Raw genomic sequence first — 13,210 nt, forward strand, 5'->3', positions numbered from 1 at the left:
AGCTGGCGAGTGTCAGCCGACCCTGCGCCCCAGCTGCCCTGGTGCTTTTCTGACCGGAAGAGGCTTGTCGGCTGAGATTTCTTATTTGAGGGAGGTCTGATATCTAATTGGACCACATCAATGCTGTATCTGTGAGCTTATTGTAACTATTTTTAAATGGCATCTGGGGCCTACCTACGGGGCACATTGAGATATATCAGATCATCTATTTCCATTTTAAAGCAGATGGTGTCATTTAGTGTAGGTTATATGTGTTTTCAGCCATGTTAGCCCATGTTACCCCTATATATCCATAACACATATCTATATCAGGAGATGTCAGAGCATGCTGGGATGGTCAGGTATGCTAGGCCTGTAGAATGTCACGCTACACTTGAAGGGCAGACATGGTAGACTATGTTGTAGCCAAGTGAAGGGATAGTGAGGTGAGTTGCTTCTATCTGTATCCTGTTTCCTCATCATCCTCTTCCTCCTCCTCCTCCTCTTCTCCTCTTCCTCTGCATCCTATGTTCCTTTCTCTAACACTGTCATGCTGAATTTGGGGCAGACATGCATGCACCTCGCTGAGCCCTGCCCCCACACTCTCTGTAAGTTAATTTCCTAGCCTCTTCATGGACCCTGACCATCCTTGTTCATGTCAGCTTCAGTTGCCCTAAAGGAAGTAATCTTCTACAGTTTCCTGAAACCTTGGCTGGGTGAGTACTACAAACGAAGGGCTCAGGAAAATCCCCCAGGGGGTGAATGGGAACATGATACCATGCTCACTGTCATAATGCCCTACCAGGGGATGGACTCTTGCTGAGTGATGGTGACAAGTGGAGCAGGCACCGTCGCATGTTGACACCTGCTTTCCATTTCAACATCCTAAAACCCTATGTGAAGATTTTCAATGACAGCACCAACATAATGCATGTGAGTCTCTGAAACCCAGGTTCTCAGCTGGCATCTGAGGCAAAGAAACTTTAGATAGGTCTGATCTGTTCTCTAAATGGGTGTGTTAGTTCCATTGCTATGAAGAGACACCATGGCCAAGGCAACTTTTATAAGGGACAATATTTAATTGGGGCTGGCTTACAGTTTCAGAGGGTCAGTTTATTAACATCATGGCAGCAAGCATGTCACTGTCCAGGCAGGCAAGTGCTGAAGGAGCTGAAAATTCTGCATGCATTGTGATCCGACTGCAGTTAGGAGCGGCCGTCTTATAGGCAGCTAGGATGAGGGTCTCAAAGCCCATCCCCACAGTGACATACTTCGTCTAACAAGGCCATGCCTCCTAATAGTGACACTCCATGGGCCAAGAATATTCAAACCACCACTGGGGCAATTGTTTTATTTCATTTTTTTTCTCTCCATTTTGTATCCAAGATAATAGCAAAGAGCCATTGAGTGCTCATGCACGGTGAGTGCTTACAAAGAGTTAGGTTCTAATTTCTCAGGATGTTGCCCAGAAAACTAAATGCAAACTTGATGACTACCTAGAAACTTTCAACAATGCGCAAGGCACTTCTACACACACTGATTTTGAAACAATGAGGTCTGATGTTGCTAACAGGGGTATGGGTCAGGGGGTTGGCCCTTCTAGACAGAGTTTGGGTCACTCGTGGGCGACATATGATCAGTCAGCTTGCTCGATATCAGCATAATTCCTTGATGCTTGGGATTTTACCAACTTCAAGCTAATTTATCATAGTTTCAGCATCCTGGACTTGTTCCTATGGCACAGAGTTCCATAGGAAAGAACCTGGAAGTCACCTGAAGCTTAGGATTCGTTGAAGTTATAGCCTCTTCCTTTTTTCAGAGTATATTAGTGAAAGTCATCAGTCTAACACCAAAGCAAAGGGCAGTAGAGTAGGCTCAGCATTGCAAGCTAGACTGGGCAGGTGTTGAGCTATTCTAACTTACATCTCAGCCACATGTCCCTTGTTATTTGCTATTTCTCCTGGCCAAATGCTCACAGTCCCTCTCCTATCATGGAGGCTCCTTCCTCCCTTTGGCTCTTCCTTTTTCCTCCCCTGGTCTCTCCAGAGACCCCTCACTTATTCTCAAGTCCTGCCTTTTATTGATCAATTTATTCAGGGAGCAAGGTTTGTACAACAAAAGCTGGTGTACCTGAGAATTCGACTGTCTTGGGGAAACCAGATCTTAGGATACAGAATTTAACATTTGAATCCATAGCAGCACCAAACCAACCCCAACGCTTGTGGATTCTGCCAGACCATACAAGATTCCTTATTCAGATATGGAAGGTAGTCAGGTACTCCTGGTGCACTCTTGGCTTCTGTCCTTTCTCGAAAGCATATAAATTCCATGGGGTATTAAAAATGTCCTTCAGAGGATGGCAACATATGCCCTATATTCTGTAACTTAGTTTTAGGGACTCTGCTTTTGTAACAAGCTGAAATAAGCCTTATATTTGCCCATAGAAGACCATCACTGCATCTCTCAAGGCTTTCTGAAATATCTGTGTCCAGGTGAAGAACACTGGGATGATTTTTTTCTTGAAACACTTAGAAAGGGTGCTTAGAAAACAATGGATAACTGCCATACCTGTCATAGAGATAGCTTTAAGTCCAACTTATGGCACCCAAGATAAGGAATAATGCCATTTACTGAATTCTTAACATGTTGGGGAACTGATGGTCATGACCCAATTCCATAAATTATGCTGCAAATTTAATTTTAACCAACCTGGGAGATACAAGTTATTTTTTCCTCATTAAGAATGAACCTGAAGGGGGCGGTATGGGGGACTTTTGGGATAGCATTGGAAATGTAATTGAGGAAAATATGTAATAAAAAATATTAAAAATTAAAAAAGAAAAAAAAAAAAAGAATGAACCTGAGGAGTCGGGCAGTAGTGGTGCACGCCTTTAATCCCAGCACTTGGGAGGCAGAGGCAGGAGGATTTCTGAGTTAGAGGCCAGCCTGGTCTACAAAGTGAGTTCCAGGACAGCCAGGGCTATACAGAGAAACCCTGTCTCGAAACCTCCCTCCCCCCAAAAAAGAATTAACCTGAGGTTTGGAAGCATAAAGGAGCTTGCCAGAGAGTAAGTGATCCAGAAATAGTGGCACACAGGCTCCCTCATGGTTTATCAGATGCGGTCAGATCACCTTGATGCTGAAGACATATCAAGTGAGACAGAGGACAATAAATGAGCTGACTGATGGTGCACAGAGCATGGCAGTCAGAGCTGAGGCTTAACCACACAGGGCTTCTGGTCTCCATTTTTGGGTCTTCTGTCCGACACAACAGTTTCACTCCCACTCATGACTGGTAAACTCTGGGGTCAAGTGTCAACCCTGGTCAACCCTGGAAATATGGGAGGCTGATTTTGGGTATCAGTTCTTGTAGTTGTGGCTGGGAAATATCTCAAGAAGTTATGATACCCCTTCTTTCTCTGTAAAGGCCAAGTGGCAGCGCCTGGCCTCAGGTGGCAGCGCCCGTCTGGATGTGTTTGCGAACATCAGCCTCATGACCTTGGACAGCCTGCAGAAATGTGTCTTCAGTTTTGATAGCAACTGCCAGGAGTGAGTGGCTCCCTTAGGTCTGAGAACCTGGACTATGGATTTGGGAGGTAGTATAGTAGGGATGGGTAGCTAGTAAGAAAAAGGGGGAGTTCTCGGAGGAGGAGATTCAGAGCAAGGACCAGGAATGCAGGTGAGTAGATCACACTCATCTGGTATAGAGGAGACACTTTGGAAATGGGATTGGCAGGCTGACACTGAATTAGATACTTTTCTCAATGCTGCAACAAAATAATTGATAAAAGCAATTTAAGGGAGGGTTTATTTTAACTCACAGTTTGAGGAAAACCCCCTCATGGGCATGAAAGGAAAGGCAGCATTGTGTCTGCAGTCAGGAAGCAAAGAGTAATGAAAGTGCGTAGGTCCATCTAGCTTTCTCCTTTTTGCATACTCTGAAATGCACTTCTCATTTTAAATAAAACAGTGTGCAGAGAGTAGGAATTATCCCATAGCCTGAATATTTATGCTATCTTGAAATTTCCTTCACTCAAGGTCTATTACCTTTTCTTTCATTTTGCTTTTTGTTTTGTTGGTTTGTTTTGAAACAAGGTTTCTCTGTATAGCCCTGGTTATCCTGGAACTTACTCTGTGGACCAGGCTGACCTAGAACTCAGAGATCCACCTGTCTCTGCCTCCTGAGTGCTAATATTAAGGGCATGCACCACCATCACTTGGTGATCTATCACCTTTTAATTCAGCCTCACACGTGTTCTCAGGACCTAGGTAGAATGCTGCCAAATTAATTTGCATAAAAATAGCAAGAATGAATTCTAGTCTAGCTCTTGATTGGTGCCTTCCCCCCAAAACGCCATATGATCCAGCTCTCCACTATCTGCATTTCTCTTTGATATTCTGGTCTTCCAACTTCCAATCATAATTTCCTTTCAAAGCTTCCCTTACAGAATTTAACGGTGTTTCTGGATTAGCATTTTAAATTCTATGTTTCTACTACAAACAGGTTTCAAAGGCCTAAGAACCACATGGTAAGAATTATTACAGCAATGACCCCACTTCTGGTACCAATTTCATGTACTACCTGTGTTTCTTGTTGATACAACGAGAATCAACTTAAAAGAGGGAAGAATTTGCTTTGGGTTAAAGTTGAGGGGAAGTCCATCAAGTTAAGGGAGTCACTATGGTAGGAATGTGAGACTGGTGGTCACATTGCATACACAGCAAGGAAGCAGAGAGCAATGAATGGTTATGCTCAACTAGCTTTCTCCTTTTTGTGTGTCTGAAACACCCAGCCATGGAATAGTGTTGCTCTTATTAAGGTGAGTATTCTCACCTTAATTAAGCCAGTCTTGAGAATCCAGGTGTGCTCAGAAATTTGTCTACAAGATGATTCTAGATCTTGTTCAGTTGACAATCAGTATACAGCAACATAGTGTCAGGACACATAGTATCAGGACATTGAAAGCCAGCCAAAGGTGGGAATGTTCTGCTGTAATTTCTACCAAGGGTGTTTATGTTTATAGTCATTTCTGTTGCTGTCACAAAGTTTCTGAGTGTATTGAGTTAAAAAGGGGGGGGGTTGTCACAGTTTTGGAGTCTTTTGTTGATGGTTCTTTGACTCTATTATTTTGGTGGGGACATGTATTAAGGAAAATGTTTTCCTCATGTCAGTTAGGAAGTAAAGAGAGTCAGGGGAGGGTCAGGGTTCTAATATTCTCTCTAAGGCATGCTTATAATGGCCTAGCCACCCTCGATTAAGCCCTACCTGTTAATGGTTTTGACACTTTCTAACAGAGCTAAAGATGGACTTTGGGAGCCAGCTCCAAACCACAGGAAACAGACATGATCATATCAGCTCTGTAGATACTGATTGTCTTGTAGATAAAAGGTACGACTGTCACTAAATGCAGGGACCATATACTGGATAGAAAAAGAGTTCCTAGCTGAGTGGGGTGCTGGAAAGCAGGTGGGTGAGAGCTAGATCTGGGGACGAAGGGAGGAAAGGAAGGCACTACTGTTCATGGGTGTTCGTGAGGATGGGGAGGTGAGCGAGACTTCACGGTCAAATGTCACCACTAATGCCTCTCATAGATTGTGTGGCCATCTGTTTCTGACTACTGAGTATCCTGTTGGGAAATACTGAGCTTCAGTTGTGTTGAATTCTTGCTTCCCTTCATGCTGTACTCATGCAGGAATCCCAGTGAGTATATTTCTGCCATCTTGGAGCTCAGCGCCTTAGTGGCCAAACGGTACCAGCAGCTGCTTCTACACATAGACTCACTCTATCAGCTCACCTGTAGTGGGCGGCGCTTCCATAAGGCCTGCCACCTGGTGCACAGCTTCACAGATGCTGTCATCCAGGATCGACGATGTACTCTCCCCAGTAAGCATGAGGATGATGTCCTCAAGGCCAAGGCTAAGTCCAAAACTCTGGATTTCATTGATGTGCTGCTGCTGAGCAAGGTGGGTTCTCAGGAGGTGAAATGGTGCTGCTTAAACTTAATTTGTTGAGTGTGATAATGGACACCTTTAATCCCAGTATTCTACAGGGAGCAGTAGGAAGATCATTGTGAGTTTGAGGCCAGCCTGGTCTACATATTAAGCTCCAGGTTAGTCAAGGCTACACAGTGAAATTCCATCTCAAAAAAATTTAATCAATTCATTAAATAGCTCCTTTTGTGTTTGCAAGGGAATTAAAAAAAAAAAAGATAGAATCTCACTAGAGAACCCTAACTGACTTCAATCTCATGCTCTTCCTGCTCTCACCTTGAACATGCTGGAATTACAGATGTGTGCCAGATAAAGTTAGCATTTTGAGATTAGTCTCGATGTGTTGTCAGTTAATGGATCCTGCTGTCCCAACTTCCCAAGTTGAGGACCACATGGTTGTGCCACAAGCTCGACTTTAATGACAAAAAATATAGGATCAAAAGATAGTTCAGATTTATGACTTGATGTAAAGGATACCTCAGGGCCATGGAAGTCATTTGAGGAAAGGAAGGACAGGCCAAAAAGAAAAATTATAGAGATAACACTAGAATCCGCTCAGCACGTCTCTGCTAGTTCTGAAACTGAAGGACCTCAGATTTTACTCTATTTCTAACTTAATGTGCTGTTGAGAAATCATATCTGTATCTGTATGTGTGCCTAGAACTATGTAGCTGCAAGATGAGGGCAGCCCATCCATTATCCCCAACAATAATAGCAGCCGGACTAGGGTTGTAAGATGGCTTCCCGTTCCCAGCTCCTCCTTCCTCAGGTGATGTGAGAACTTTATCTGTGTGTCAGCAGGTCTTAAAGATCAATACATTGTGAATTTCACAGGTTTCACAGCAGAGCTGACACATCTGTGTCTTCTTTGTTTCAGGGAGTACGAATAGATCAAAATGAGGAAGAGTTAGAAAGCAGGAGACACAAGAGGAGAGGGATGTGGAAATAAGGAGACAAGATGGGGGTGTAGGGAGGAAGTAATGTTGGGAGAGGAAGAGAATAAGAGACAAGAGAGCTGAAGAGGAAATTTTTAAATTAATTTTTGAGTGTGCGAACTAATGCATTTCATTATGGCATATTCATGCACATATACTATTGTGTGTTGAGAGAGCTTTATTCTGGAATGTAAGCAAGTTTTCTCCTATCACAGGTGAATTCTATAGGTATGAAAGCCTAATAGACTCCAAAGGACATAAGATATATTCTCTGTATGTAGCACCCATGAATCGAACAAGAGAACACAATAGGAATTGGGGTGCAGGATAAAACAGTCACGGGAGGAAATAAATGAAAATAGTTAAAAGTGAAAAAGAAAGAGAAGGAGAACTTTAGTTGCTGGTCATATGTAAGGTGACATCGCACATTGTCATATTGTCAGTAGTTCTCCTGCCAGTCTAACCCTTTCTGTCCCCAAGTGAGCAACATTTCCCTTGCTGACAAGAGAGCAGGTAGACACCATTCTCACCACACAGTTATGGAACAACTGTCAGAAAGTGTCCCACTCCTTCCTAAAGAGGACATCCTTGTAATGAGTAATGTTTAAGCTCCAAATGCAAAGGAATATCACCATGAAATCATCCTATATGCAATGCTACTTGCTCCTCTTTTTCCTAGAAATCTCTCATCATACAGAAACTGGAAAATATTCAGAGGTCACTGATTCCTTCAACAAGTAAAAACAAATGAGCAAACAAACAGGAGGCAGGACAGTTAAGAACGATATCTGGAGGCAGAGACCTCTAATGATGATCAAGAGAGATGCAGAGGTGCAGTGGACTTGAGATCTAAGAGTTGCCTCAAGTTAGACATAGCCCCAGAACTGGTGTGATCTAGTCTCTTGTCTCCAGGATGAAGATGGAAAGGAGCTGTCAGATGAGGACATTAGAGCAGAGGCTGACACCTTCATGTTTGAGGGTGAGGCTCCCAGTATGGGACTACAGAGTAAACAGGAAACCTTCATTCTGGGCACATATTGAATGAACCTTATCCATTCAACTGTTATCCCCCTATCATTCATTGTCCCCTTTCCCCATCTTTCCTGGGCTTCTCCCCGCCTGGCTGCTACCCACTTTGTGGTGCTGAAGTAGCTTTGAGACCTAAGCCCACCTATCTGCCCCACAGGCCATGACACCACAGCCAGTGGGCTCTCCTGGATCCTGTACAATCTGGCGAGGCACCCGGAATACCAGGAGCGCTGCCGGCAGGAGGTGCAGGAACTGCTGAGGGATCGAAAGTCTACAGAAATTGAGTGGTGAGCATAGGTCTTGGTGTCTTACTAGGACCCTCTCTTGGCTCTGCTCCTCAGGTAGAGAAGGGGTCTCTTTTTTTATGATTCTTCCATTACTACTTGATGGGAATAGTATCTGCCTCATTAACAAGAGGAAATTTTATGCATTGGGACAGACTGACAATAAAATAATGTGGAGGGCAAATGATGTCACTTTGCAGATTATATATATATATATATATATATAATTATTTTATATATAATATACATAATTAATATATAATTACATATATAATATATATATGGATTCTCATAACAATTTTATGAGCAGTCTATCCTGTGCTAAGGATGCAGCTGAAAGAACTGTTGTCAGGAGCTCCAAGCTTGATGGAAGAACAGTCCTGCATCAGGACACGTACCAGAACACACTGGCAGGTGTGAGGATTAAAGTAAGAAAAGCAAGGCTGGAGCACAGGATATGTTTCAACTTAGGACCCTGAATGAGTATCGGGAGACATGTGGTTGGGACTAAGGTACAGGGAAGAGGAGGTGGCAGAAAATGATAGAGATAAGAAGAGAGGTGTTTTGTGACTTTTCTTGGAGAAATGTGAGCCAATACCTACTTGCCCTCATGGATTACAGACTGAAGGAATGATTCCATCAAACTCATTGGCAAAACAATGAGTTTATTAGGGTTATTCACATGAGTAATGGTAAAGGGCTGATTATAGCTGTATCACTAAAAATCTCACCCTAATATAGATAAGGGAGTAATGATGAGGGGTTATTTATAGCCACATCACTGAAAATCTCACCCTAATATTGATAAGGACTCAAAAAAAAAAAAAGCCACGTTCTTAGAGCTCCTAGAGAATCTCTCTGTCCAGTAGAGATTACCTTTTATTTAACCTTGAGGATGGGTCTTGTGGATCTCATAGGTTTCAGGAATTTCCTAAGACTTGTGAGTTGTTCACACCTTGATCCTTACAAGTTTTATGCACACCCTGAATCTTTTGGAGCTCCCTCTGGAATGGAATGTTTTAGTTTGGACAAATGTATTGCATAGTGAAGCAGAAGGGTGTTAAAAGGAAGAGGGGGATAAGAAAGAGGAGAAAAAGTGAAGAAAAGGCATTGGAGAAAAGGAGGAGAATGTAGGAGAAAGAAGGGGAAGTGATAGATGATAGGGAGGAAGAAGAGCAGAAGAAAAAGAAATAGGAGAACGAAGGGAACGAGGAGGATCATAGGAGAAAAGAGAGGACAGAGAGTTTGTATGTGAAGGAGTAGAGTGGGAAAAAGAGAAAAATAAGACAGTGTGGAGGGAAGAGACAGAAGATAGAAGGATGGGAGGGAGGGAAGGAGTTTTTGAGTTGCTTTTTATGATGGACATTTGGATGTGTTTGCTTCAGAAAAGGCTTCTAAAGATACCTGGCTAAATTCTCTCCAGCACTTTCCTACTTCTTTCCTTGAGAATGTTTAGCACTGTGAAGAAAGATTATGTGGCCAACACAGGGACTGGTGATCTGTTTTGCTCCCGGACAATTGTGTGCTGTGTTCCTTAGGGACGACTTGGCCCAGCTACCCTTCCTGACCATGTGCATCAAGGAGAGTCTGCGGCTGCATCCCCCAGTCACGGTCATTTCCCGTCGTTGTACCCAAGACATTGTGCTCCCAGATGGCCGGGTCATACCTAAAGGTGCCCAGGGGACAGGGAAGGAAAGTCCTGGGCACACAGCAAGGTTTATTCAGCAGCAGGCTCACCCTCCTGGCCCTACTTCATACAGGTGTCATCTGCATCATCAATATTTTCGCTACCCATCACAACCCAACTGTGTGGCCTGACCCTGAGGTACCCTAGCTCCCTTCTCCCATCCTTTTTCATCGCAATGATCCTAGAGGAAGGAGCAGTTTGGGGCTGGGAAAATCAGAACTTACCGTCCTTAGCACCTACGGGATTTTGTCTCTGGCTGATGCCACTTTCTCTTTCAGGTTTATGACCCCTTCCGCTTTGACCCAGAGAATATCAAGGACAGGTCACCTCTGGCTTTTATTCCCTTCTCCGCTGGGCCCAGGTAATGCCAGGAGGCTTGAGATGGTGGGGCAAACGTTTAGGCAAGATGGAAAGGGTGGAAACTTGGGACAATAAGGATCAAGATCTCGTTCCTGCATCTTGACATGTTAAGTAAAGAGGTACAGAGCAAGGCTTGGGGAAGTCCAAGAACCACAACCCTGAGCTCATATGCTCATGTGAGTTGAGCTCTGAGGTCTGACCGAGGTTCACTGGATCCAGAATGTGACGCAGGCGAGGGTTCCCAAATAAGTTAGTTCCCCCTGGGTGCCCTCCTGCTGGCGGGCCAATGGGGAAGGTACCTAGGCCAGACTGAAATCACAGAAGTGCTAGGTGGGTCCCGAATGGGATTCCTATCACAGTCAGAGTCCCCACTCTGTCAACCCGCAGGAACTGCATAGGACAGACTTTCGCTATGAACGAGATGAAGGTGGCGCTGGCGCTGACGCTGCTGCGCTTCCGTGTGCTGCCAGATGACAAGGAGCCGCTCCGGAAGCCCGAGTTGATCCTGCGCGCAGAGGGCGGGCTGTGGCTGCGGGTGGAGCCGCTGAGCACACAGTGACTCCCTGTACCTGGACGGGTCCCACCCACCCGCTTACCTCTGCGGATGTCACCTGTGCCAGAGGCTCGCAGAATACCAGTAGGGGGCGCTGGAGGACAACAGGGAACCAGCAGTTGTGGGCGGGAGCTGGGGTTGATGTCCTTTGGCCCAGATCCCTGACTTCATTGGCCTCCACATTGTCCTAGTTGGTCTTACTCTATTGGGCAATAGAGAGATAAAGGGAAGTGTCTAGGCAGGATGGAGGCCAGGCTCGAGCTCAGAGAACCTTATAAGTTGAGGTAAACTTCCATCGCCTTGACCTCCATTCTAATCTCAAAACTCCAATTCTAGGATTCTTCAGTGTTTCTGTGAAAACTAAAGTTTTAGGTTTATTAAACCTAACAAGCCTGCCATTTGTTGCTGGGTTTTATTTTGTTTGTTTTGTTTTGTTTTTGAATAGGGGGTCTCACTACACTGCCCTGGGTGGTCTCAAATTCCCCCAATTGTTAATGCTTCATTTTATTTTTTTTTCTTTCATTCCTTTGGTTTTTTTCTTTTATCTTTTGTAGATTTTTTTTTAATACAATGTATTCTGATTGCAGTTTTCCTTACCCTATTCCTTCCCACCTTTCCTCCCCCCATCCAAACTCAAGCCCTTTATCTCTCATTATAAAACAAAGAGGTATATAATACAATACAATTAAACACAATACAATTAAATAAAATCAAACAAATCAGAATAGGACAAAACAACCAAATAAGAAAAAGAGTCCAGTCAGCTATTGGATAAATCACAGGGCCCTTAATGGAGGAGCTAGAGAAAGTACCCAAGGAGCTAAAGGGGTCTGCAACCCTATAGGTGGAACAACAATATGAACTAACCCTTCCCCCCTCCCCCGGAGCAGGTGTCTCTAGATGCATATGTATCAGAAGATGGCCTAGTTGGCCATCTGTGGAAAGAGAGGCCCATTGGTCTTGCAAACTTTATATGCCTCAGTACAGGGGAACGCCAGGGCCAAGAAGTGGGAGTGGGTGGGTAGCGGAGTGGGGGGGGGAGGGTATGGGGGACTTTTGAGATAGCATTGGAAATGTAAATGAAGAAAATACCTAATTAAAATAAAATTTAAAAAAGAAAGATAAAGAGCGAAAGAAATAGCACAAGAAACACAGACACACACAAACACCACACACACTTGCTGTAATGCCATGAAAAACATGAAACTGGAAGCCATAATGTATGTACAAATTACTTGTAAGGAAAGAAAAACAATGCTCTGACTTAACATTATGAGACAAAGAACCTTCAAAGATGCTGTAGAGGTCCTTTTATGTTGGAAAAATTATGAGACAAAGAATATCCAAAGATTCTACTGAGTTCCTTTGGTGTCGGCTATCTACTGCTGGGCTTGAGGCCTGCTCATAAGAGTGGTTTGTTCCCCCAGTGAGTCTAAACTTTTACTCTTAAAGGGACCTCTGTCCCAGCATTCCACAAAGCTGGAGCTAAAGCCTGTGGGGCACTGTACTGGGCTAGCCTTCACTGCTATGCGTCACTGAGGACATGGGAGTCGGGAGTGATGGGTGATTTTCTGAGAACTGAACAATCATCTACTCTCCCTGGTAGAGAAACAAGGACAGACCAAAGGATCTGCCCAAGCCTGGCATAGAAAACTAGTGAGATTGTTGACCCTACTTACAAGAGATAGAGACAGGGCCACTTACAGAAGCATAGAGGACACAAAGGCAGCTATTTCACAGAAATACCTACCCTGCTTCTGACTGCTTGTGAGAGCAGCATCTTTGGTGTTCTGTATAAAGTTGTTTTTTTTTTTTCTCTATCTAGCATTCCTTACTACTTATATAACATTGGGAATCTTGCAACTTTCAGGGGTTTCCTGACATTTGTGAAGTGTTTGTTGGGGTCAAACCAGACTAATACTGATTTCAGTTAAGAAAAAAATAGATTATTGAACACACACCTTAATACTACCTTAATACTGGATGTCCAGGACCACTAAAAAAAGACTGAGGACCCCAACTGCAGTTCTAGACTTCTGTATTAGTCAGGATTCTCTAGAGTCACAGAACTTACAGGTAGTCTCTACATAGTAAGGGAATTTGTTGATGACTTACAGTCTGCAGTCCAACTCCCAACAGTGGTCAATAGCAGCTGTGAATGGAAGTCTAAGGATCTAGCAGTTGCTCAGTCCCACAAGGCAAGCAGGTGGAGAGTGAATCTTCCTTCTTCCAATGTCCTTATGTAGGTCTCCAGCAGAAGGTGTGGCCCAGATTAAAGGTGCGCACCACCACGCCTTTAATCCCAGATGACCTTGAACTCAGAGATCTCCCTGTCTTAATCTTCTGGAATTCATAGCCACTATGACTCAAGCTCTCCATGCCAAGATCCAGG

General features: G+C 44.0%; 2 protein-coding genes across 4 annotated transcripts in view; both read left to right on the forward strand.

Annotated features, from left to right (window-relative positions):
- LOC110312471 (cytochrome P450 4F4) overlaps positions 1-11,340 on the forward strand; it is a 15,648-nt gene extending 4,308 nt beyond the window's left edge. For 2 of the 3 annotated variants that reach the window (XM_021186084.2, XM_029471052.1), the window contains 10 exons: positions 642-695; positions 785-912; positions 3,407-3,528; positions 5,673-5,943; positions 7,818-7,884; positions 8,092-8,221; positions 9,757-9,890; positions 9,979-10,043; positions 10,184-10,266; positions 10,653-11,340. In XM_021186084.2, the coding sequence (XP_021041743.1) occupies positions 642-695; positions 785-912; positions 3,407-3,528; positions 5,673-5,943; positions 7,818-7,884; positions 8,092-8,221; positions 9,757-9,890; positions 9,979-10,043; positions 10,184-10,266; positions 10,653-10,824 (1,226 nt within the window). In that variant the 3' untranslated portion in view covers positions 10,825-11,340. Of the gene's footprint in view, positions 1-641; positions 696-784; positions 913-3,406; positions 3,529-5,274; positions 5,369-5,672; positions 5,944-7,817; positions 7,885-8,091; positions 8,222-9,756; positions 9,891-9,978; positions 10,044-10,183; positions 10,267-10,652 lie in introns of all 3 variants that reach the window. The other variant, XM_021186085.2, reaches the window with a different exon arrangement.
- The window catches only part of LOC110312474 (cytochrome P450 4F5), a 185,987-nt gene that overhangs the window by 153,676 nt on the left and 19,101 nt on the right, over positions 1-13,210 (forward strand). The gene's annotated exons all lie outside the window — the stretch shown is intronic.

Source organism: Mus caroli, chromosome 17, assembly GCF_900094665.2.
Source record: "Mus caroli chromosome 17, CAROLI_EIJ_v1.1, whole genome shotgun sequence".
Lineage (NCBI taxonomy): Eukaryota > Metazoa > Chordata > Mammalia > Rodentia > Muridae > Mus > Mus caroli.